This window comes from Pochonia chlamydosporia, chromosome 5 (genome assembly GCF_001653235.2).
Source record: "Pochonia chlamydosporia 170 chromosome 5, whole genome shotgun sequence".
Taxonomy (NCBI): Eukaryota; Fungi; Ascomycota; class Sordariomycetes; order Hypocreales; family Clavicipitaceae; genus Pochonia; species Pochonia chlamydosporia.
The window spans coordinates 2899971-2922997 of NC_035794.1; the positions used below are offsets into that span (position 1 = coordinate 2899971).

At 51.6% G+C, this 23027-nt stretch overlaps 12 protein-coding genes across 12 annotated transcripts; 5 read left to right on the forward strand and 7 right to left on the reverse strand.

Annotated features, from left to right (window-relative positions):
• Positions 1 to 193: 193 nt before the first annotated feature.
• On the reverse strand, positions 194 to 1555 carry VFPPC_06175 (F-box-like domain-containing protein; the record flags this gene model as incomplete). Its single annotated transcript, XM_018285254.1, has 1 exon — positions 194 to 1555. One exon carries the CDS (start codon positions 1553 to 1555, stop codon positions 194 to 196), a length of 1362 nt encoding a protein of 453 aa, XP_018142306.1.
• A 1219-nt stretch (positions 1556 to 2774) lies between these two features.
• Positions 2775 to 3478, forward strand: VFPPC_16292 (SPP30 protein; the record flags this gene model as incomplete). Its single annotated transcript, XM_018294045.1, has 2 exons — positions 2775 to 2974; positions 3037 to 3478. 2 exons carry the CDS (start codon positions 2775 to 2777, stop codon positions 3476 to 3478), a joined length of 642 nt encoding a protein of 213 aa, XP_018142307.1.
• Positions 3479 to 3818: 340 nt separating this feature from the next.
• Positions 3819 to 4245, reverse strand: VFPPC_13975 (Apc13 domain-containing protein; the record flags this gene model as incomplete). The annotated part of the gene is made up of 2 exons (XM_018291746.1): positions 3819 to 4118; positions 4180 to 4245. The coding sequence occupies 2 exons, from the start codon at positions 4243 to 4245 to the stop codon at positions 3819 to 3821; spliced, it is 366 nt and encodes a 121-aa protein (XP_018142308.1).
• A 137-nt stretch (positions 4246 to 4382) lies between these two features.
• VFPPC_06177 (zinc-ring finger domain-containing protein) lies at positions 4383 to 5414 on the reverse strand (the record flags this gene model as incomplete). Its single annotated transcript, XM_018285255.1, has 1 exon — positions 4383 to 5414. The coding sequence occupies one exon, from the start codon at positions 5412 to 5414 to the stop codon at positions 4383 to 4385; it is 1032 nt and encodes a 343-aa protein (XP_018142309.1).
• A 631-nt stretch (positions 5415 to 6045) lies between these two features.
• On the reverse strand, positions 6046 to 7618 carry VFPPC_17928 (hypothetical protein; the record flags this gene model as incomplete). Its single annotated transcript, XM_022429599.1, has 2 exons — positions 6046 to 7335; positions 7421 to 7618. The coding sequence occupies 2 exons, from the start codon at positions 7616 to 7618 to the stop codon at positions 6046 to 6048; spliced, it is 1488 nt and encodes a 495-aa protein (XP_022285347.1).
• A 2889-nt stretch (positions 7619 to 10507) lies between these two features.
• Positions 10508 to 11239, reverse strand: VFPPC_06178 (NlpC/P60-like cell-wall peptidase; the record flags this gene model as incomplete). The annotated part of the gene is made up of 1 exon (XM_018285256.1): positions 10508 to 11239. The coding sequence occupies one exon, from the start codon at positions 11237 to 11239 to the stop codon at positions 10508 to 10510; it is 732 nt and encodes a 243-aa protein (XP_018142310.1).
• A 1460-nt stretch (positions 11240 to 12699) lies between these two features.
• VFPPC_06179 (het domain-containing protein) lies at positions 12700 to 14478 on the forward strand (the record flags this gene model as incomplete). The annotated part of the gene is made up of 1 exon (XM_018285257.1): positions 12700 to 14478. The coding sequence occupies one exon, from the start codon at positions 12700 to 12702 to the stop codon at positions 14476 to 14478; it is 1779 nt and encodes a 592-aa protein (XP_018142311.1).
• Positions 14479 to 14606: 128 nt separating this feature from the next.
• On the reverse strand, positions 14607 to 16561 carry VFPPC_13976 (glutamyl-tRNA synthetase; the record flags this gene model as incomplete). Its single annotated transcript, XM_018291747.1, has 2 exons — positions 14607 to 16134; positions 16194 to 16561. The coding sequence occupies 2 exons, from the start codon at positions 16559 to 16561 to the stop codon at positions 14607 to 14609; spliced, it is 1896 nt and encodes a 631-aa protein (XP_018142312.1).
• A 318-nt stretch (positions 16562 to 16879) lies between these two features.
• On the forward strand, positions 16880 to 17840 carry VFPPC_13977 (60S ribosomal protein L1 precursor; the record flags this gene model as incomplete). Its single annotated transcript, XM_018291748.1, has 2 exons — positions 16880 to 17115; positions 17177 to 17840. 2 exons carry the CDS (start codon positions 16880 to 16882, stop codon positions 17838 to 17840), a joined length of 900 nt encoding a protein of 299 aa, XP_018142313.1.
• A 187-nt stretch (positions 17841 to 18027) lies between these two features.
• VFPPC_06180 (oligomeric golgi complex subunit 2 protein) lies at positions 18028 to 18921 on the reverse strand (the record flags this gene model as incomplete). The annotated part of the gene is made up of 1 exon (XM_018285258.1): positions 18028 to 18921. The coding sequence occupies one exon, from the start codon at positions 18919 to 18921 to the stop codon at positions 18028 to 18030; it is 894 nt and encodes a 297-aa protein (XP_018142314.1).
• Positions 18922 to 19441: 520 nt separating this feature from the next.
• VFPPC_16293 (hypothetical protein) lies at positions 19442 to 19591 on the forward strand (the record flags this gene model as incomplete). The annotated part of the gene is made up of 1 exon (XM_018294046.1): positions 19442 to 19591. The coding sequence occupies one exon, from the start codon at positions 19442 to 19444 to the stop codon at positions 19589 to 19591; it is 150 nt and encodes a 49-aa protein (XP_018142315.1).
• Positions 19592 to 20721: 1130 nt separating this feature from the next.
• On the forward strand, positions 20722 to 22647 carry VFPPC_06181 (bZIP transcription factor (HapX); the record flags this gene model as incomplete). The annotated part of the gene is made up of 1 exon (XM_018285259.1): positions 20722 to 22647. One exon carries the CDS (start codon positions 20722 to 20724, stop codon positions 22645 to 22647), a length of 1926 nt encoding a protein of 641 aa, XP_018142316.1.
• Between the last annotated feature and the right edge of the window lie 380 nt (positions 22648 to 23027).

A 23027-nucleotide genomic window follows, 5' to 3' on the forward strand; every position in this document is an offset into this window, starting at 1 on the left:
TTAGGTCATAATCGCTCTGAAAGAGTTGCCTTGTTCCTGCCAGAGACGATGCGACTCACAAGATGCTCCATTATTGTATTGACGTCACTCGTGTACTGAAGTGAGTAAGCCGATGTCCCGTCCCATATGCAGCACTGCTTTGCTTCCTAGCAAATCAACGGTTTGTGCGTATCACACAACTTGGCCACCGTCTTTAACTTCCAAGTTCTTGCTCATCCTTTACTAGAAGGGCAAGTTCGTGCTCTACTGGTCTATGCCATCCACCAGGCGTCTCCTCCACCAAACCTCTCAAATCAAAGTCATGCCTTTCCTCGCACTCTACTAACCTCATGCCCGTCTTTCTCTCGTTCACCCACAAAAGACACGACTTTCTCGGGTACTTTTCCCTCCACTCTGTTTCTGGCCAAACCATTTCTTTCCGCAGCGGTATCCGAGATACCTTAGCCGCATCAGCAGGCAGCCTTGTACCCGTTGTCAGTGTTCTCCACAGCCGACCCTCGATGCTTTCCTGCAATAATGAGTATCCCCCCGTGACAATGCCACCATCCTGTGTTCGGGCGTAGTAAATACTCGGGCTTTCGTTGTCTAGGGACTCGATCCGCGGCAAATTCAAGACGGAAAATGCCCGAGTAGTGATATCCTGGCTAACATGGCAACGCAGCAATGTTTTATGGTGGCGCCGGTCCTGTTCACTACCACCTACGCATCCCATGACGACTAATTGGACATCTGGACGTTCTATTGTCTTTGCGACCTGCTGAAGTCCGTGGATAACGGAATGCCAAGACGTTGGCTCCAACGACTGTACGCCTCGGGGTTGTTGATGACAGCGTTTACCAACTCCCCAGCCGTCGACACAACTGATCATGAGAGAATCCATCGACGGAAGTGACACGGCTTGGAAATCGTGATATTCATTATACGTGCCTACAATAGCTGCACACATGGTCCGCAACCTAATGCGGGCTTGAACCAGCCGTGGAAGTATTCCACGCAGCTCGTGGCACAAATGCACCGCATTGTCAGGAACATCGTCGGTATCTCGGTGACCAAACGGGTTGTCCAAGTCGTCCGTGTCGTAGTTTTCAGTATCAAGCTCCAAATTGATACAGCTAGCAGGAAGCGCTCTGAGGAAGGCCAAAATTGTGGCCCTTGAAACCGGACAGGAGGTCGAGAGGCAACAACTGCGCAGCCGAGGACCCATATGGTCCATGACATCCTGTACCAGGCGACGCAGCCACGCATCGGGCAGTTTACCGGGCGCTAGTTCGTCGCTGGTTGCAGTTTGAGGCCATGAAACACGGATCGTCAGAGACTGCGTGAACGCGGAGATGGCCTGCTGGTTGAAGACAGCCAGAAAGTGAGGCAGTTGAGCACTTCCCAGCACTAGGTCGCGGTATAAGATTGGCAATCCCAAGTCTCGCCATTGACGACAAACGAGCAGGCAGCTCAGGGAACTTCCAGCTTCTTGATCATGAGATGCGTAGACGTGGTGCAGGATGCTGCCTAGCAGCTCTGATGGAAGCACCTCAATTATCGGCTTCGTGGGGACCATTGCAAGATATGGCAAAGAAGGAATAAAGGGTCAAGATCAAGTCAAAGGGATCAATTTTGTATGAGCCAAGGAAGCATCATTAAGGGCTGGAAGTATATTTTATTTCCGCCGCGATGCTCAGGCAATATGATAGGTTTGGTGAGTAGGTTAGTTTTACCCCAAAGAGAACGTCCAAATCAGCTCCACGGCCAAGCCAACAAGGAGAAGACTTGGCATTGCTGCGCCCATCTCTGTAACAGTGGATCTAGCGGGGACCATTTGTCCCCCGAATCCATGACAAGAAAAGCACTCAAAACTGCTCGAAATCACTGTCTTGTCTAAGTGCAAGGAATTGGACTGATGCAAGAAACCAAGCCATTAGGCGTCTGCAAGCTTGAAGAATGTGTTACGGTCTGCTAAGTTGTCTTTGGATTTAGATTTGCAGGCCTTCAAATAGCTAAGGCAGTTTATAGCATCACTCTGTTGGAAGAAAATAGAATTCATTGCGTCAAGGGTTGCATGTCATATAAGTGCTTCGGAGGCCAGGTTTCTCTGCAATCTCAAGAGAATGCCACCCGGAGAGCAAATTCAACAACTGAACAAAGTAATAAAGGATTTATCGGCTAACATTTCACAACCAGGCTACAATCTGCCTACGACCCTGCAGACTCCGTCTACACAATTATCTCCGGGCTCACCCGGAGCTGATGCCCCGTTCAGTGGATTCTGGGTCCACGTCGAGGTCCGTGATGGGACCGACATCTTAGGCCCGTTCGGCGTTCAACCGATTTAATGCCTATTATGCTTTTCCAACGAGCAAGAACTTGTGCAATTGACTTCAATGCAAAAGTATTCAGGGGAAGGCCAATGCACTACCCTGTGACCTTGTATTGGAGAGTGTATTACAATGGTCCCTTTACGCTTATTACAGGCAAGCAACCAAGCCCTGACTACAAATTCCACTCTTCCACTCTAACACAATGGAGCTACGCTTCTTTCCAGTTTCAGAAATTTAATCGAATAAAATTACTTTAAAGACATGATTCTATTTCCAGTCAAGTCTCAACCAATTTGCACAATTCTAAAGTTTATTACTCTTACACATCTCAGCCAACGGAAGCTAACTACCCTACATCAAATCAATCTGCCCCACACCCCACGTCAGACAGCTCACTACAATCTCATAACCACACCATCCAATTCCGTATCCCAAATCACCAAACCACACATCCAACCCAACATGTCAAATCTGCAACCCACGGCCTCGGGGCCTCAAGAACCGGGCCTCCGCGTCCCCAGCAACGGCAAAACCATCTATCACCGGCCCCTAAACCGCACCAAGACCGCCGAACTAAGCCAAGCCAGCTTCGCCTACCTCTTCAGCGAAATGGTCACCTACGCACAAAGAAGAGTAAAAGGCATTCAAGAACTGGAACAACGGTAATTCACCCTCGATCGGCCAGCTATCACTTGCTCAGACTAAAGCTAACATCCGCGCACAGCCTCAACACGCAAGGACACTCCATCGGCCTCAAACTCCTCGACCTCCTACTATACCGCGAGCCACCACGCTCCCAGCTCCGCCCGCTAAGCATAATCGCCCTCCTGCACTTCATCAAGCAGAACGTCTGGCAGCACCTCTTTGGCCGACAGGCGGACCGGCTGGAAAAGTCTAATAACCCCGACACGCCAGACGAGTACATGATTATCGACAACGAGCCGCTGGTGAACCAGTACATCAGCGTGCCGCGGGAGATGAGCCAGTTGAACTGTGCGGCGTTTGTGGCCGGCGTGGTGGAGGGGGTTTGTGATGGCGCGGATTTCCCGGCGAGGGTGACGGCGCATACGGTTGGGGAGGGGGACATGTGGCCTGGCAAGACGGTGTTTTTGGTCAAGTTTCGGGGGGAGGTTGTTGAGCGGGAGGGTTTCTTGGGGAAGAGCTAGGTTTTGACTTTGGGGCGAGTGAAGTGGTGGGTTTGATTGGCGTTTATGGAGTTTGGAACGATATCCTCGTGAATAGATTTGTGGGATGCATTTTTGATGGACTGCTTCTTCAGTGGCTTGCTGTGTGCAATGGTTCTGGATGGACTTTACTTCTTCAGTGGACGTACTTGACTTCCTGCTTGTGTAGTTCTGATGGACTGTGCTTGTTCAGTGATGTGAACTTGCTGTGTAAAGAGGCCGCTCATAACCAAATCATATGAACCGTTCCCATTCCGTATTATCTGCCAAAACGCCATAACCGCTCACCCAGAAAGAAAAAAAAACATAACAAACTAACAATCTACCTAGGCAATCCCTTCAACCCCCTCCCAGAACTCCCCTTCGGCGGCCCCCTCCTCATCAACTCCCCCAGCCCCAAATCCTTCCACGCCGCCCCCTTCACCTCCCTCGTCGCGCGGGTGATTCCAAACGCAGCATGCTGATCCGGAACAACGTCATCCTCATCCTCCGGATTCAGCGGCTGATGCTGCAGCGGGACAAAGATTTCATCAGACGGCAGCTTGTCCTTGCAAAAGTCCTCAAAGAGGTCTGTGTTGGAAGGCGTCGTCATGTGGACGTACGTGAAGGACGAGTCTTTGTTCTGCGCGTGCGCGTCAGTTACGTGTTTTTTTGTCGGATCTTAGTGCTTGGTGTTGACGTACCATGTTGGATAGATGTTCTAGAGGTTTGCGAGGTTTTGTTTGTGGTTTGGGTTGCTGGTTGGGCATTGTGTTGATGCTGAGCTTCGAATGTTGGTGGAGCGACGTGAGTGGAGAACTGCCTTTTAATTCGTCTTGGTCACTTACACAACACCAACTTTACATCTACAACCTCTTCCCGTCATTTTCCCATGAACCTCTTCCCATCACACAGCCCAATACTCCGCGTGCTCCCTCACAAACTCAGCGCTCTCAAACTTCACATCTTCCATGCACTCAACCCCCTCCCCCTCCCCCAGTCCCATCCCCGTACCAATCTCCAAATTCGCCCTCCGAAAAACAACTTCAACACCCTGCAGCTCCATGTCCAAACCCATCCCCTTCGCCGCCTCCCGAAACTCCCTCGTCACAAACGCCGCCTCGCCCACCAACTCATCCACCACAACATCCAACTCACTGACCAACAAGCTCGACACACTGCCCCCATGAATCGCATCTGACCCCCTCCCACAGCACGCAAACACATTCTGCCCCGTCTTCTCCCTAATCTCCGCAGTGTACTGCCTCATCTTGGAGAGCACAAAGCACCGCTGGCACTGCAAGCCCAGCGTCGTCTGCCCCTCGCGCAGGAAGAAATCCCCCGGTATGCTCGACGACAGCGTCACATACGGGATCTGGTGGTCGCACACCAGGCCCTCGATGGGCGGACTCGGTCGGTAAACGCAGGCGCCGCAGAAGGAGCAGTGGATGGGCGTCTTGCTTTCTTTGTCTTTGTCGAAGCCTTTGGTGAAGCATGCGTCGCAGATGATGTGGCGGCAGGGGAAGACGCGGAGGAGGTGGTTTGGCGGTTGAAGGGGAGCCTGGCAGTCGAGGCAGAGGGTTTGCGTCTTGGGGTCCTCGTTGTGATGGAGCTGTATGGACTTTGGTAGGATTAGTCTTGGTTTTGGGGTTGCCTGCCTGGTTGTTTCGCGCGGCTGATCCTGCGGTTTCGGTACGTTTGCGTGATTCTGTGTGGTTTGCGATTCGGCTTCCTGGCCTTGACCTTGGTGTTTCGTAGTACGGCGCTTTGCTTCTGGGATTTTGACGCACTTTGTCGGGCGATTTACTCTTTGGTATTGCGGCGCCGTTCCTTGAGCCTTCAGCCTGAAGGGTAAATGTGTAGGTTGTATGATTCCGTCACCAGCTAGAGGGTCCCTGCGCTTACGAACGCGGCGGTTAACTGACTGCTTCAAGGCCATCTTGGTATTTGGTCGAATATTTCTTGAAATGTTTGTAGATCTGATCTTGAAACCGCAGAGAGCAGTTTATATGGTGAACTGAACGGTCACGAATGGAAGCGAGCTATTCACAGTCTTGATTGAACATGCTGGACATGAGCTGTTAACCGAGCTGTGTTGAACATGATGTATACTTCGTGAATAATCTATTCACGGTGATAATAATGACATACCACGCGAAGTAATGTATTCACAGTTTGACGCGTAAACATTCTTCACTCGGAGAGCACGTCATGCGTTGAATATGACTAAACAGACTATTCGTGATGTTCAGTCAAGGCAATGACGTACCTACATTCATCCGTTCACTTCGTGTTCAGATAATGTTCAACCCACTTGGCATTATTTTATTGACAGGAATAGTGTATACCGCAAGGTAAAAAGCTTCTAAATTATTCTTCCTTTCCCCCAGGGTCCTAACCATTAGTGACTCGTCCGTTTTGCCAAATTATATCCTCCAGGGAAAACCGAATGTAGACATCAATCAAGTCCAGCATAAGAACACACCACCTCGAAGGTTACCAAGCTCCCACTTCCTACTTGACTCGTTGCCTTTTTTGCTTCATTACTTTTTTCTTCATTTACATCCTGTTCACCGGCTTTCCACCCGCCAGAATTTCCATCCCTCGCGTTCGCCACCGTCGCCGTGAACACCGACCAGCTTCTCAACACCTTCTGTGCCTTCCGCATTCAAGAACTTTTCCAAGTCGATTTCCATGCCGCCCTCCTCGTCTTCTTCGGTGCCGTTCTTCAGAATGGCTGGCCACAAGACTCCAACACCGTCTCCGCCGAGAGTCGTCTCGAACTTGGCGTAGTTCTCCTTCTCGAGTCGTTCCTCCAGCTTGGCGAGCTTCGGTCGGGGGACGTCAGGTCGCAAGAGTGTGATTGAACAGCCGCCGCCACCAGCTCCAGTGAGCTTTGTCCAGCCGATGCCCTCGTGGTCAACCAGTTCGCGCACGCGTTCTAATCGGGGGTGTGAAACGCCCAGGGACACCAGCAGGCCATGATTTATGGTCATAAGCTCGCCCACTTTTCTTAAGCTCTCCTCTTCCTCCTCGTCAAACTCTTCGTCCGTAATCAGGTCTGCCGCAGAGCTGGCCACCTTGTCCATGGCATCCAGAATCGATCCCACAAGCTTTGGGTGCGTATTCCTCAACCCGCCCACCTTGGCTACCTCGTGGGCAGTCGACTTGGGTTGTCTTGTATCGACAAGCAGCAACGGCAGCTCAGGAAAGTCCCAAAGAGGCTTTACGGCTGGTGGCTTGGCGTAGTCTAATCTTTGGAACACAACAGCCTTACCTTGTGTAGCTACGGTATTATCGACACCAGACGGATTGCCGTGGATGCACATTTCGTACACAAAGGCCCATCTGTTGATTCGTTCAATCTGCAGACGAGCCTCCTCGGGCGGCTGGTCGGGGTGCGGCCCAGAAAGGGTCCGCAGCTGGATCAAAAGGGCTGCAGACACGCACACTGCAATCGAGGCACTGCTTCCCAAACCAGCGCCAATTGGTATGGTAGATCGTAGTGTGTAAAGACATCCTGGGAACGAGGGCGAGCCCAGTGAGAGGAAGAGGTAGAGGAAGGCAAAGGCGCCGTTTCTGTGGACTCGGCGGATGTCTTCGGGGCTGTCGGGAGAGACGTCGACGTGAGGCTCGAGGGCGGCGACGAGGTCGGGATCGAGTTCGGTGACGAGGGAGAAGTATGACTTTTTCTTGGAGGGCTGCTGGAAGGTGCTCCAGGGGAGCTCGTCGATATTCCAGGTGTGTACGAGGTCGATATCAGTGAAGCGCAGAGACACTGTTCTCTTAGATTTGGAGAGTCGTAACGTGAAGATATGATCGCAGGGAAATGGCGGCAGCAATAGCAGCCTAGGGGGCAACTGATTAGCCCATAGCAATAACGACAAAGAATGGCAGGTTTCTCCGGTATATGGAATAGTGCTGGAAGGACGGCCAAAATCTCACCTTTCCATAAACAACGGAATGCTCGCCAAAGACAATAACCTTGCCCGGCGCAGAGACCATAAAGTCGGGAGCCATAGGACTCGACTGCTTCCTATGGGCCTTCATCCTGTGTACCAAGGGTCCGTCACCATTCACATGAGGTATACCGTTGCCGTTGCCGTTGCTTGCGCCATTGGTGCCATTTACGCCGGTGACCATGTTGGAGTCTGCTACCGCCACTGGCGATGGGGGTTGAACCACGTCGAGACCCTCGAATCGATTGACACTGCTGGTGACGGATGTGAAGTATGTATGGACGGTCGCAGTATTATCGTACAATCAACGCTTCATACGTTTCGCACGTCGTCGATTTTGTTTGGGGGCCAGTTTATGTTGAAAAGAATGGAAGAAGCAGTCACAGATGTCAGGAGATTCCAGTCGCAATGGACTGGACTGGACTGGACTTGACTATGAAGTTGCTGAGGCGCAGCTTTGGGTTCCTTTCAGGTCCCTTTTGGGTCCATGTCTGGGGTGGTCAATGAATGTGACAAAATGGAGTCAGCTTGGTGTGGATGTGCCACCAGACCCAATCGGGCAGGGGTCAATTGGTCTGTGTTTTGACCCAAGACAGACGGAGGAAGCTTCAATGGCTACATGTACAGGTACTTTATGTATAATATGGTATTGCATGGCATGCATGAGCTGAGCTTGAGAGTGTCTTGAAATTTTTGCAAGTAGATTGAGAAAAGCAAACACGTGCTGTGCTGGTTGCTGGCACTGTATTGTGTTGTGCGGGAAAGAAATGGAAGCAGACAGGAACCTCCATGTCATGGTCCTCGTAGCCCTGATGTTGAAGGACCTGACCAGATCGAATGCGACCATCGAAAGTCCATGGGACGTAGACTTCCATGCAAGCCACTGAACATGCCTCGGATTTTTAGTGGCTAAACCTCACTTGGTGCCTTTTTGGCGTTCTTTCGGTGCTTCAGACCTGGATGAGAAAGACTGGATCCTGGAAAGGTCGGAGTCTGGAAAGCAAAAATGGAGCCGAAACTTGGTAATATTTGGTTTCCAATTGGAAGATGTGAGAGAAGAGGGGTCCGCGGATAGGAAATGTTGTCTGTTCGGATGGAATCAAGGAAGGAGCAGAGTGACAGGCCGATCAGGCTCAAGGTTCTCCACGACTTGACATTCGATGGAACCCTGCTGCCCCGAATCTACGAAACATTGAATCTACGAAATGGAACATTGAAATATGCAAGCCCGTCACAGTCAAGCCAGAAACACCCTCTGCAACACCAGGGAAACATTCAAGGCTGGCCCAACAGTTCTGGTGGTGGGCAGGGCACACAGAGATGACATCAAACAATACGCGTGGCTCCTCGAGATGGTGAATTGTTTGATGACTTCACCAATTATTACCCATTATTGATGCTGGTGCTAATCAATACTCTTGACCAGATGACCAGTTGCCAAGTACCATTCACAGTTTCCATCAAACCACTCACGTAGTGCATCGAGGCCTGTCGCACAAGTTCACAACCATCCAGTCTGGTCCACCAACCAGTTCACCATCATCGTCAACAGGGACAGCATTTGACGCAATACGCACTCTGCATCCAGCTCCCTATCCGAGCTCTCCCTGCATCACTGCATCACTGCATCACTGCATCACCGACATCCCAAGCTCCTCAACTCCAATCAGCCAGTCAGCCAGTCAGTCCCCTTACCCTTCCATCCTTTCCGTCTCCACATTCAGCAACACAAGCAGAGGCCTTCGCTGCATTTCGCACTTAGCGTCACCACCACCACCGCCAAATCTCTTCACAATACGCACAAATGCACAGCCCAATTGGCAAGGTGCCATTCATTGTCTCAGAACACTGAACCCAGCTCTCTGGAACATTCGGCACCAACAGCCAGCCACGTTCCCTCAACCAGGTCACTGTCCGCTCCCTCCCGCATTAGTGTTGGCACATGCAGGTCATCAGCCGATTTTGCTGCGCCCTACGGAGCCTTCAAGGGTTGCTGCTGCTTTCATTCGTTGTTGGTGGTTGGGTGAATGAAAGGGCCTGGGTTCGATGACGAGTGCTGATGAGCCAACTTGCAGACAATAAGCTTTCTCCTGAATGAGATGTGCTCTGCACTACACGTCAGGTTCATGACTTGACGGAATTAAATGCTAAAAACGAAATGAAGATTGGTGCAAAGTATCTGGTGCGTTGCAGACAGCTCATTTGGCGTGCCAAGTGGAGCTGAATTTTGAAGCCTTGCAAAATGAGAGACGGGAGACAGTCTGAGTGCATTGCTGCCGCAATATGTGCCCAACTTAATATAAATTATATAGACTCCCTAACTCCTACTCTGCGCAGTTCTGGAGCCTGAGGTCGGTATCGCACAGAGTTTGATACACAAGTCCCGTGTAGGAACTGCCGACCTGGAATCCCACAAGACAAGGACATGACACCGTCCATCTACCGGCAGGAGACTTACATCTGACTGATGGCCTGCGATGAAGCATACTTGCCCAGTCAAGTATAAACACGTAAAATACCACAATATACAGCATGCCAAATAATGAGCATTACCTCTACAGCGCAGTCTGCAGCAACCTCTCAATCCCCATTAGAGAATTGAGAGAGACGAGAAATAGATGACTTGAACGGCAGTTACAATCCGCAAAGCCTCAACCGCATGCAAAGACTTGTAAAGCTCTTCCTCGGCCGCTGGTTTCGACTCATCGGCCGTGCATGACTCCTGCTGGTTTTTTTAGCCGTTGCCTTGCCCCCCCTACATTTTGGCATGGTCTAAGAGAGCTAAAGCAGAATGTGTGGTCTGTTTATTACATCATACCAAGGAAACACTGCCTTGGTCATTGCACAGAGATCTACGAAAGCGAACAAACTGGAACCAGCCACACCTCATGATGTGAAGCTTGGGACCTCCTCTGCGGTAGTCATTATAAATGACAATAATACAAGATACAATTTCGAGATAGGTCCTAACTCCACGGAACAACTTTGTCATCACCACCACTGTCATACTGTCATAACCTAATATGTACATTCATCCCAGAAGCCATCACTCGAGCAACATCATATACATTCCCTACGCCAAATTGGTATATCTATACGGCTGAGCCGTAAAGTTGCCCACTCCCCATCCAACAGGTCTCTGGAAAGCAACACACCCAGCATCCCCTTTACACTCGAGCGTCTTATACGCCTTCTTGCACTTATCCACCCAAGAATGAAAAATAGTAACATGACCAGCCGCACCACCCGTACCAGGCCCCAGAGTTCCAACAAAATCACCAGCCTGCAGCTCCGACCAGGAAATAGACTTTGCGACATCGGGCAGACTCACGGTACTATACCCCTGGGGCGTCGTGTGCAGAGCCATGGACACGAAACCAGAGCAGTCGGTCCTGTAATTTGTGCCCTGCGGATCAGGGTAACTGGCGTCCATGGAATAGGGAACATGCTTGTCGACCCAGAACTGGGCGCGGGCCATGATGTCGGCACGACTGATCTTGTCGTTGATGGCGCCGCCGGGCATGACGCAGGGCCCGGTGACCATGCCGGTTGAGCCAGTCTTGACGTAGTAGTCTGTGACGAAGCACCCGTCTGTGGTTTTGTCCCAGAGGGAATTGCCGAAGATGACTTCTCCGGGTGTTTGGCACAGCAGCGTCACGTCAGTGCCGAGGGGGTATGCGCGCACGATGGCATGGCTGGTTGATGGGCCGTCGCGACATTTGACGTTGTCTTCGGTGATGGGGTAGGCGTGTGCTGCGGAAGCTGCCGCGAGGGAAAAGGCTAATAGTTTAAGTGTAAACTGCATGGCTGCTTTGAATCGCAAAGATATGGCGATGTTGAGATGGGTTGGATCTGGAGTGTACGCGGTGAGGGTCAGTCGCAGATGGCTGGATTAGGTCCGCGAATGTTGTCCCCGAATCTCTGAAGGTTGCCAAACTTTGGAACTCGGTTAAAGAAAGGGCTCCTAGATTGGATTTATATTTTTTGTCACCGACTCGAGTAAGTGATTATCGTGAGAAAGATTGCCTTGTCTGTCCTGGGTGGCCAATCAGAGGTTTTCAGCTTGCGACTTTTATCCCTGCAATGCACCCCAAATTTAGCAATCTTTTTGCACTAGATGTGCTAGAAGGCATGTTAGATTGATTCGAACAGTAAGACGGGGTAATTGTTCCCATGATGAAAGGGCCAGATCTGTGAAATCTCTTTCTGTCGACAAATCAGACGTGCAGAAAGTTTGGTTTGGGTTGGCGACTGTCAATATAGATAATGGTCGGGAAGGCGGGCAGGCATGGCAGTTCTGCTGGGTTGAAGGCAATATGAAGATAGTCTGGATGAGGGCTTTTGTGGGAAATATCTCAAGTTGTTATGCTGGATTTTAGAGCGTTATGCTGCAAATTGGTGGCTTCTTTCGCTTCATTGTGGGAACAGAACTGCAATTGCAGAGTTGGAATCGCCAGTTTCCAAGGTTGGCAATAATGTAACAAATTGCGATATGCAAGTCACTTCCGAGTTGTTACAGCATGACTTTTAGCATACAATCCTTGCAATTTTCCCATGGAGAATGTTACAGTATTTAAAATTCGCCTAGGATACACGGCAAGTATAGAGATATCAAGCTGTGAACAAGAATCAAAATGTTGCAATTGTTTGCGCAACCCGATTTTGAAGACCGCACTTCCAGAATTTACAAATGCCCAGCGCACCATCCAACTTGGGAAGCTAGCTAGCCTCTTTCTACCCCAGTTATCTTGGAATTAGCCCGAATGTGCTCCCTGGTTGAAACAAAACGTGGCAGCCTCTTCGTCTATTCACCCCTGTCATATGATGCTTCCCCCTCCTCTCAATCTTATTTGGCAGCCTTAATCGGAAAATAGAGTCTCTTGCAAATATCCAAAAAAAGTCGAATCGCAAGTTTGTGTCCTTTGTTGGGTGAACACTTTTAGCCTTCTACTTCACTCCGCTGGTGGATGGTAACTTGACCTTCACTCTGCCAACCTTGTTTAGAGGCACTAGATTGGGACACTACAGCCACTGAACACTGATATTAGGATAAACCTATAGAAAAAGTCAACAACTTGATACCATCAACTTGTTGTAGACTCATAATGCATCTCTAGATGATGGTCTCAAACTCTCCAATGCTTCACAATATCTACGCCCATCTCTGCTATCCACCGCAAGTCAACAAACCAAAGCGGGGTCCACAACAAGCTTCAACCGTAAACATCCCATCCTGAACATGAATCACCCACCCCAAAAACACACATGTGGCTCATCAACACGTCAACACTATCGCTAGAGCTCTTCTACAGCGATGCCACTCCCCCATACGCCATCCTCTCCCACACCTGGAGCCACGACGAGCTGTCCTTCCAGGAGTTCCGCGCCCTAAACGCAGACAACAAGCACAAGTTCGAACACAGAACAGGCTACCACAAAGTCATCAACACGTGCGAGCAAGCCCAAAAGGATGGACTCCCGTACATATGGATCGACACGTGCTGCATCGACAAGACTAGCAGCGCTGAGCTGACAGAGGCTATCAACTCCATGTACACATGGTACCAAGGGTCGGAAATCTGCTACGCTCACCTCGAGGATGTCGAAATCGGCAACCACAGTGACACTGGTGATACATCTGTATCCATAGACCAGGTTGACGCTGCGTTCCGTGAGTGTCGCTGGTTCACACGAGGATGGTGTCTACAAGAACTGTTGGCACCGCGGTGCCTCTGGTTCTACGATAAGCACTGGCGGGTAATTGGCCAAAGGGGCGATCTAAGTCGTATAATTTCTCGAATCACGGGCATTCCAGAAATGGTGCTCGCTTCCTCTCACGGGACACATATCCATGAGTTTCCCATCGCTACCCGTATATCCTGGATGGCGAGACGGCACACCACAAGGGTGGAAGACATGTCGTATAGCCTCCTGGGAATTCTGGACATCAACATGCCGATGCTCTACGGAGAGGGACAAAGAGCCTTTCAACGTCTTCAAGAAGAAGTCATCCGGAAATACAACGATCTCTCCATCTTCGCCTGGACGCCTTCCACAATATCCCCCTCCGTGACATTTATCCCCGTACTCGCCCAAAGTCCATCAGACTTCACCAGAGACATCTCCCCAGACCAGGAAAACGACAACACCAACCCAGACGACCACCTCAACCACCGAGTCAACACACAATTCTCCCTCACAAACCAAGGCATCGTCTTCCCCTCCATTAAGCTCTACTCACAGCACCAACGGCCCCCCTTCCGGCACCACTACGTCCTCTACCTCAACCACCGCGACACTTCCTTCCGCAACGGCATCACCCGCCACAAATGGTACATCCTCCTCCAAAAGATCGGCCCCGGCCTCTTCGTCCGCCTCCACGAAACACCCGACCGCACCTCCGCCTTCCGCAAATCCCCCATCATGGACCCCTGCTCCGAGCCCGTCTGCATCCTCACCCAGCTCTCCGCACCGCTCACACGACAACTCACGCACTGGGAGCGCCACGCCGTGCGCCTCCGCTGGAGAAGCTGGCCGAAGAAGCGCCAAAAGTTCTGGCACGTACGGGCGGTAGAGCCGCAGAGGAACTGGGACCGCGTGGCCGGCCAGTTCCTGCTGGAGATGGCGACGGAGCAGTTCATGCGGATTGAGTTTGCGCCGGGCGAGTACTCCTCCAATCCGGGAATGGAGTACTTCGTCATTGTGATTCAGGTGGGGGATGGGAAGAGGAGGGATCCGCGGAGGGTGTCGGCGCATATTGTGAGTAGTAGGGTTCATGAGGGGATTAATGCGACGCCGTTTGAGTTTGCGTTTAGGGAGAATTTGGCGCTGCGGGCGGTTGAGAAGCTGGGGGAGAGGTCGAGTACGATTTCCATGGTTGGGTATGATATTTCTATGGGGGTGGAGGTGGTTGAGCAGGCGGACGGGGTGCCGTATCATTCTGTTTATCTTGACTGGGTGAAGAGTAAGGGTGCAGTAGATGAAGACACGTCTGGTGTGAAAGACCTTGCTTCAAAAATAGAAGTGTTGGAAATGGCAGGCTAGGAAGCTACATTTGTTGACATCACAATATAAACAAGGCTCCTTTTATAGAAGCAGCGTGACCATAGATGGTTATGCATTCACATGTGCTTATTCACATCTCGCTATGTACTTTTAAATTTCCATCCAGCTTACTTGCCGCCTGTCTTACCCGTAGGAATATAGAACAGCACAACCCTCTTGCCCTTGAGCCCAGCCTCACCGGGAGCCCAGTCGTTGAGACCCTTGTCTACTCTGTAGAAGCCCCGTCGCTCAAGTTGAATGACATCGTCCTTCTTGAGCTGGCCTACGCCGCCATCACAAATAGCATCCACGAGGCTGAAGGTGTTGGGGTTGAGGAAGTCCTCCACATTGTCGTCTTCCTCCAGCTTGTCCTTGGTGATGAGGTAGTCAAAGTCCCACAGCTCAGCAAGCACAGGCTCAAGACCCTCGGCCGACAACCAGGTGATCTTCTTGTCAGTCGACTTGAAGTCGCCTTTGAGGTTGAGCTCCATGGTCATGGTCTGGATGGGGTCCTCTGACGAGATCTCACGGACAAAAGCGTTGCCCCAGCCCATGAGGGTGATTTCCTCGTTGAGCTTGAAGCTCTTGGCGTCTTCCTGGTCAATGTAGATCTCTGGGGAGTAGACAACGTCCTTCATGCCAACGTCGGGGTTCTTGGGGTGCTTGGGTCGCTTCTCCGTGACGACACCGGAGGGAACCTCGGCGCCTGTAAGCTTGACGCGAACGGTGCCAGCTCTAAGGAGAGCAGTGTGGCGAGCAACGACTGGGTCGATTTCCTTCTTGTTGGCAGCCCAGAAGCTGGTCCAGTCCATGGTGACGACGTTGCGGCTGGGACCCTGGCGGATAATGAAGTCTCGGAGAGCGGCAACCGTCATGCCACGGCGACGGACACCTCGGATCGTGGGCATTCGGGGATCATCCCAGCCCCAGACCTTGCCCGTATCGACGAGCTTAGCCAGCTTGCGCTTGGACAAGAAGGTCTTGATGAAGTTCATCCTTGAAAAGTCCCACATGTGAACCTGTCGAAGGCTCAGGGTGTCGAGGAACCATTGGTACTGAGGGTTACGGTCTGTGTACTCGGTGGATCGCAGAGCATGGGTGACGCCTTCGTGGCTGTCAACCACGGGACAGGCAAAGTCGTACATGGGGTAAATATTCCAGGTGCGTCCAGTTCGGTGGTGAGAGTTTTCAATGTTGCATCGGTAGATGACGGGGTCGCGCATGGCCTTGTTGGGGTCGTCGGCGGAGATCTTGGCACGGATGCAGTGAGCCAGACCCTCCTGGGAAGCCTTCTTCATCTCCTCAAAGATTCGCAAGTTCTCCTCGACAGATCGATCGCGGCGCTTGGAAGGAATGCCGTCCATTCGCTGGGCTCGCATGGTCTCCTGGTCGGTGTCGTCGGCATAAGCCTTGCCCATCGAGATGAGCTTCTTGCACATGTCATAGAGGTACTCGAAGTAGTCGGAGGTGTAAGTCAGAGTATCGGGCTTGATACCCATGAGAGAAAGATCTTCGACAATAGCATCCTGGAATTCCTCACTCTCTTTAGCAGGGTTGGTGTCGTCGAGTCGGAGGCGCATTTGGCCCTTGTAGGCGACATGGCCAAAGTAGTCACTGAGAAGAGCAGCCTTGGCGTGTCCAATATGCAGGTAGCCTCTGTACAACATGTTAGAAATTTCGGGCCATCCCTATGAAGCCTCACGCAAACGACTTACGAAGGCTCAGGGAGGAATCGAGTCACGACGCCCTTGTCCGTATCCTGAAGAGCGAGGTTGTAGTTGGCACCGCCCTTGTTGGCAATGGCCTTGCCTTTGGTGGCATCCTCCTGAAGCTCAGGGTGAGTCTGCTCGACAAAGGTGAACCACCTCGTCAAATTTGGAAGACCATTACGTCTGATGAAGCCTATGGCGACCTTGTTACCACGCAATGTCTGCCAAATCTTCTTCTCAAGATCTCCCAAAGTGTACCCCTCCAGGTAAGTTCTGAGAGTCAAGTGCTTGTCGAGGTCCCGTAGGCGGGGCTCAATGGTGCGGAAATCTCCAGAGAGATTATTCGCGAGGGTATCGAGCTCCTCGTGCTTCATTTTCAAATTCCGGTGTCCAAAGTCGTGAGATGTATGACAGAAGCCAAGATGAGACGACTGTATATATTCCGTGAGTCAGGCCTTGTTTTCACTCTGGTGGGGTGGGCAGCATTTCAATGGAGGGGTTTGAGGGGCCAAAGGAATTCTGAGGCTTGTCCCATCTTATCGATAAGCAAACGACCAAAATTGGATGCGTGCTAGTTTTCGCGCCTAACTTCCCAGGCAAGGAGCCAGCGACACCAGGTTGGGTCTTTTTGCGCGTGACGTTCAAGGCCCCTGCTAAGAAAGTTTCCAAGAGCTTCATCAAGCACAGCAACAATGACGGCAATCGACCGATGCTTGGCCTCGATGGCCAGGCTAAGCGTCGCACAGGTGGCGCGTCCGTCGACAACCTCAATACCAAGATTCCTTGCGCCTGCATTTGTTCAGACTCGACAGGCTTCCGTTGTCAGGATCAAAAAGGTCACCAAGAAGCGTGCCATTCCCAAAGACTTCAAACGACACAACCTCGACAAGAGACAATTTCCTCAATTTTCGCTATGCGAGGCTATGCGGTATGCTACTATTGAGAACTAACGAAATCTCATGTTGTCCAAATGCTAATTGAGCTCTCAGCGTCCTCCGAGCTGTCGAAGTTGGCCAGCCCCCTGCCTCTATCAAGTACGAAGTCCACATCAACCTCAAAACCGCACGCAACGGCCCTGTAGTCAAAAATAGCATCCGCCTCCCGCATCCCGTCCAAACCGACTGGCAGATTGCAGTAATTTGCCCCGAAGGCAGCGAGATTGCAAATGCAGCAACAGCTGCTGGCGCCGTTGCCGTCGGAGAGGACACCCTTTTCGACGCTATCCGCAAGGAGAAGATCGACTTTGACCGCCTCATCTGCCATGAGAGTAGCGAGAAAGCCCTGAACAAAGCTGGGCTGGGAAAGATCCTCGGCCCCAAGGGACTGATGCCCAGCAAGAGAATGAAGACCATTGTCAGCGATGTAACCAAGTCCATCCGTGATTCGGCTGGCGCAGCCGACTACAGAGAGCGACAGGGTGTTATTCGCATGGCAATTGGACAGTTGGGATATACCCCCGATCAGCTGAAGGCCAACATCCAAGCCTTGTTAAAGAAGGTTAAGTCGGAGTGTGCTGAAATCTCAGAAGAGGTGTCCAAGGAGGTGCACGAGGTGATTCTAAGCACTACCAATGGACCCGCTCTGAGTCTTAGTGGAAAGTTCAAGGACGTTGATGGTGAGACGCAGCCTGAGGCTTTGGCTGGTGTCATGTAAGCTGGTTGTGTAGGTCGATTGAGGTAGAAACCATGTATATTGTACAATAGTCGGGTCAATGCATTGAAAAGCAATCACTTTAACTTGGAGCCAAAAAAAAAAAAAAAAAAAGCGCGTGTGGCTATCTTGGGTATCGCATGCATAATCTATTCTCTATGGCCGTTGCTTCATTTTGATTCTACTTGCCCTAGCCACCTTTGAGCGCCTTTACAGCCTCTTTCTGAGCATCTAACATGCGGTATATCGCCAAATATCTCAGAACTCTATCCTGTCCCTTGACGCCAGCTCCCTTTGCCTCCTTGAGGGCGTTCCCCAAGTCCAGCAGCAAGGTGTTCCGACATCTCGTCAGTCGTTCTTCCATTTTAATCACAAATGGATGTTGCTGATCCAGCGATTCTTTCAAAAGAATAATCTCGCCACAATCCCTCGCCGATTGTAACAGTTTGGAAGGCGAGCTGGCCAACAAGCCTGATACACCTTCGCCATCCTCCTCTTCGTCCCCATCACTGCTCTCTGAATCCCATTCCTTCCCGCCAGCACCAGCGGGCAAGCTGTCCACAGATAACCTCTCTTCAAGAGCTGATAGCCTATCACTGAGCTCTAGCATTTTCCTGCCCTGCTCAATCCCTGTCCTTACATCGCGTAGCTCGTTGTTCAGTTCTCTCGACTCGTCCCTCCTTTTTGCTACCTTGGCCTTGACCTCCTCGACGGCTCTACGGAATCCCAATAAGGCTACCTTGACATCTTCGACCTTTTCATCACCGCCTTTGAGCTCGGAACCTAGTGACAAAAACGCGGTATAGTTGGAGTTTACCAGCTCGAGAAGCTCAGAGCTGATTGTTGCGCTTCGGTCGCGAAGGTCGGACCGGAGATCCTCGAGAGTCTGGTGGCGGTGGGGGAGCGCGGACAGGTAGGCAGCTGGGTCGAAGTCCGGGACAAGAAAGTCTGTTCGGGGAAGAGCTTCGGGGAACGGCAGGGGAGCGTCGTTGTCGGGATCAAGGTCTGAGGTGTCGGAGGGGAGGTTATATGACGAGGCCGATGAGGTGGGGCGCTGAGAGGACGGGATTGCGAGATGCGACATGTTTGGCGGTTGAGAGGATGAAGAATAATCCTACATGCCTGGTATCAAAAGCGATGTATTGCGGCCAAGATCATTGGCAGTGGCAGGACGTGATAGAGATTCAATGGAGCTATGCCATGATTCCAGCTCTGTAACCCACCAATCCCACTCTGTTGGCCTAATGCACTGCTGGAGGTGGTGAGTTGCACACATTGCTGCATAACCCCGCTATCTGCATGCCCAAGGGATCTCCAAACCTCAATGTATCGATCTTGGCTGCGGGTTCAGTCATTGAAACAGACTTGGGAACTTGAAGATCCACTGATCTGGCTACGAATTACGTACAAATTGATCCATATGACGAAGGTGCGACTATCAATCAGATCAATGGGCATGCGACTGGTGGTCAAACGCCTCGGGAAATGTAGGATCTTCGTCTAGAGGCTCCATTAGCCCGCTACTGGAGCCATATTTTCTGGACCACAAAGTCGGTCTGTTTTCCCGTGTGAACCAATTCAACAATACTTTGGCCCGTTTAAGTATGCGGTGGCGAGCAGTCTTGGATGGGTGGGCACACGGATGGTGCTGGATCCGACCTGGTCATCTTGGGAATAAAGGGGATGGGAGAATTGCGCCAGCCGCCGCCGGTTCGGTGCTTCAGCTTCAGACAAAAAGTGAGGACTTCAGATGACATCTCTTCAATGTCATTTGTGCCTGTCGAAATGAGTTGATGCAGTTACGATGGCCGTGGCGCGTGCAGAGCCAAGCTACAGGAAAGGCCGAAGCCGGAGCTTGTTCTATTGGAGCAACAAGCTGATCAACTGTCTGGCTAGAATCTCGTCGCCCTCGCCCTCCACTGCATCTTTTTGAGCATTGAGCCGCGTTTTTGTTTCGAGTCCGCTCATCGGCCAACCTGCACATCGGCACATGCAAACGCAAGGTGGCCCAGTGGGATGTGTAAACTCGGTTCTGTGGACACAAAACAAGACCAAGAGGGGCAAACCAGAGGGCTTTTTGGTGTCTGGTGTTGGGAACGGAGAGACACAAGGGTGAATGAAATTTTATCAATCAAATCTTATCAATCGATCAATGGCCCACTCCACTCATGTCCCCTCTCGTCGTCTCCTGGAACCGGCCAGGCCCTCTCACCCCAACGCTGCTTGCTGCTTCGTTCAAAAAGGGTCGTGGCTGCTCATTCGCGAGCGCACTAGTAGTCAAGGGTTTTTCATCAATTCACTCATTCTCCCGAATTCTCGATTTTGATTTCCTTCAACCCCGCGCATTGCTTCATCTCCCCTTTCCGTCTGAACCACTGCCATCAACACGCTCAAGCCGCCAGCAAGCAAACAATCAGAAAACGAATAGGGCAGTGGGCACTTGAAATCCCTCGCGTCCCATTTGCTGGCATTTTCTTTGTTCACTGATTACGTGCGCTTGTTTGCCGCGCTCGGGTTTGGCCTGAGACTCTGAGCGTCGCAGAGCCGCTCTATTCAGCGCAAACCTGCTCGGAAGGATTTCGAGAGAAAGCCCAGTGATATTGGATTATTTGCAAAATATTCTGTCGCTGATTCTGTTTTCCCTTTTAACATCTCTTTCGTCTTTCAATTGTTGGACACTGGAACAAATAACCTTTTTCATGCGCTGCACCCTTCCACGGACCCCGACTTTCCGAATTTCTTATCAGATCCTGCACAAGTCAGACCATCCGCCCGAATCGGAGCTCCGAGGTATTGGTCCGCAACCCGACCAATCACGAGCCAGAACCCACGAACCACCAGGTCAAGCAGCCTGCAAAATCTCCACCCGCTCACTTCCGTCAGCATGCCTGTGCCGTCAACTCCCGCTCCTCTTGCACCTTCACCTCCATCTCAAGACGCTGCAGCCCACGCAGAAGGCAGCAAGCAGAGGCAGATAACTTCTCGAGCCTCACCCAAGTCTTCCCAGAAATCAGCTGCTGGTGCCTCTACGCCTGCTGCGGGATCTATTGCCGCTGCGTCTTCTGCATCTGCCCCGCCATCCCGATCACCGCTTCCGAACAAGCAACCCAAGGTCAGCAGCACATCTGCAAAGACAGCCGGCGCCAGTACGCCTCTGCCTCGTCTGTCTGCACCCTCCGTCGATAAAATGGCCATGGCGGCCGTCATCAGCCCTTCTCCCACGGCGGAGGCACCAAAGATTTCCATGACATCCAAAGAATGGGTCATTCCGCCTCGTCCCAAACCTGGTCGTAAACCTGCAACGGATACGCCGCCAACCAAGCGCAAGGCACAGAACCGTGCTGCTCAGCGCGCTTTCCGTGAGAGGCGGGCTGCCCGTGTTGGGGAACTGGAGGTTCTGCTTGACGAGCAAAAGGATTCTCATCAGCAAGAGGAAGTGAAGCTCAAGGAGAAGATCCATAGTCTTGAGTTGGATCTCCAATCTTTCCGGTCTCGATGTTTGCTCTTGGAGAATATGCTTGAACGTGAGCGCCAGGAGCGCATCCGCGCCGAGACCCAGGCGGAGTCTCTCAAACGAAGACACGGTGATGACTTCTTTCGATCCCAGAGCATAAGCGTCCCTCGCCACTCACACAGTCAACCGCACAGCCCTGTACATCGCCAAAGCCGTCATAGTCTCTCTGACGGGCGCAATGAACACCTCTCACAAGGCAGAAACTTCTCCATCTCCCACATCATTACTCCCCCAGACAGCTTGGACATCAGCTCCAACAACCCCGTGGCCGACGCTGCCATCACTTGCGGCAACTGCTCGCCGAATGGCCGATGTGCCTGTGCGGAAGAAGTCCTCGCTTCTGCGTCGACTGGTTGCGGAAAATGCGGTTTCGGCACGACTTGTCAATGCCTAGATGACATGACAAGCAATGTCGCCGCAGGGCAGGACTTGAAGCGATCCGCCTCACCCTCTGCCGCGTCATCTAACAGCAAGCGACAGCGGTCAAATGTTGCAGCCCATATAATTAATGAGACGGACTTTACAGCCATGTTCTCAAGAAAGTCTACGTCCCACACAACACCCCAATCTCCCTTTGACCAACCCCCATCAGAGACTCGGGTGCCCTCCGAAGAATCCATGGCATTCAAAGAAAGCTGCGGTTTCTGCAAAGACGGGACCTATTGCGTCTGCGCCGAGGACGCCGCTGGAATGGCCACTCCAGCCATGACTCCCACCGAATCCATACAGCCCATCTCTCACCAAACCCAAACCCCCCCTCCGTCAGAGCCCGAAGTCCTTCCTCCCCCTCTAGCAATGGAAATGACTGCCGACGGAGCCGTCAAGCTTCCCCGCAGAATCCAAGGCAAGAAACCAGTACACAAAGCATCTTCCTCATCCAAAGGCGGTTGCGGTACCAACGGGCCCGGCACATGCGCTCAGTGCCAAGCAGACCCCAAGTCCGGTCTATTCTGTCGCCTTATGAACGCCAAATACAGCCGCGAGCAAGGCTCCAGCGGCGGTTGCTGCGGTGGGAAAGGCGCCGGCGGAGGATGCTGCAAGTCCAAGGTTCCTGAGAAAATCACTCTCCCCAGTCTGCCTAGCCTAGGACTCAGCTGCGCTGAGGCATATCAGACTCTGTCTAGCCACAGAAACTTTTCAAAAGCGGCAGATGACATTTCGTCTTGGCTTCCAAAGTTGAAAACCACGCAGCATGCGGGGCGGATTGCGCCGGGGAGGCAGGCGATTGAGGTAGAGGCGGCTAGTATCATGAGTGTGTTGAAGGAGTTTGACGTTCGGTTTGGGAGAGAATGTTGATATACGCGGATTGGCTGGCATGCATTATGAATTGGTTGCATTTGGAGCTAGGTATACCGGTGTATTATAAATATTGGCCTGAACTATGAACTACGGGTGTAGTTATGAAGATATGCATTATTATTGTTAGTTTGGGCGTGTTCAAAATTGTGACTTATGGCCCAGCCTCTGCTCTCACCATACATGTCCAGCCGCCCCATGTATATTCAACAAACTAATGCAAGGCACTGAGCTTTAATATATTCGTCAAACAATACTAGTTTATATCAATCTTCGTAGTCTGTCTTTCATCATCATGTACAATCTCGCGCCGAAACCGTGCTAGTCAACATAACTACCCTAGAGAGTGTGGTCAAAGAGACCAAACATTGGAAAACTTT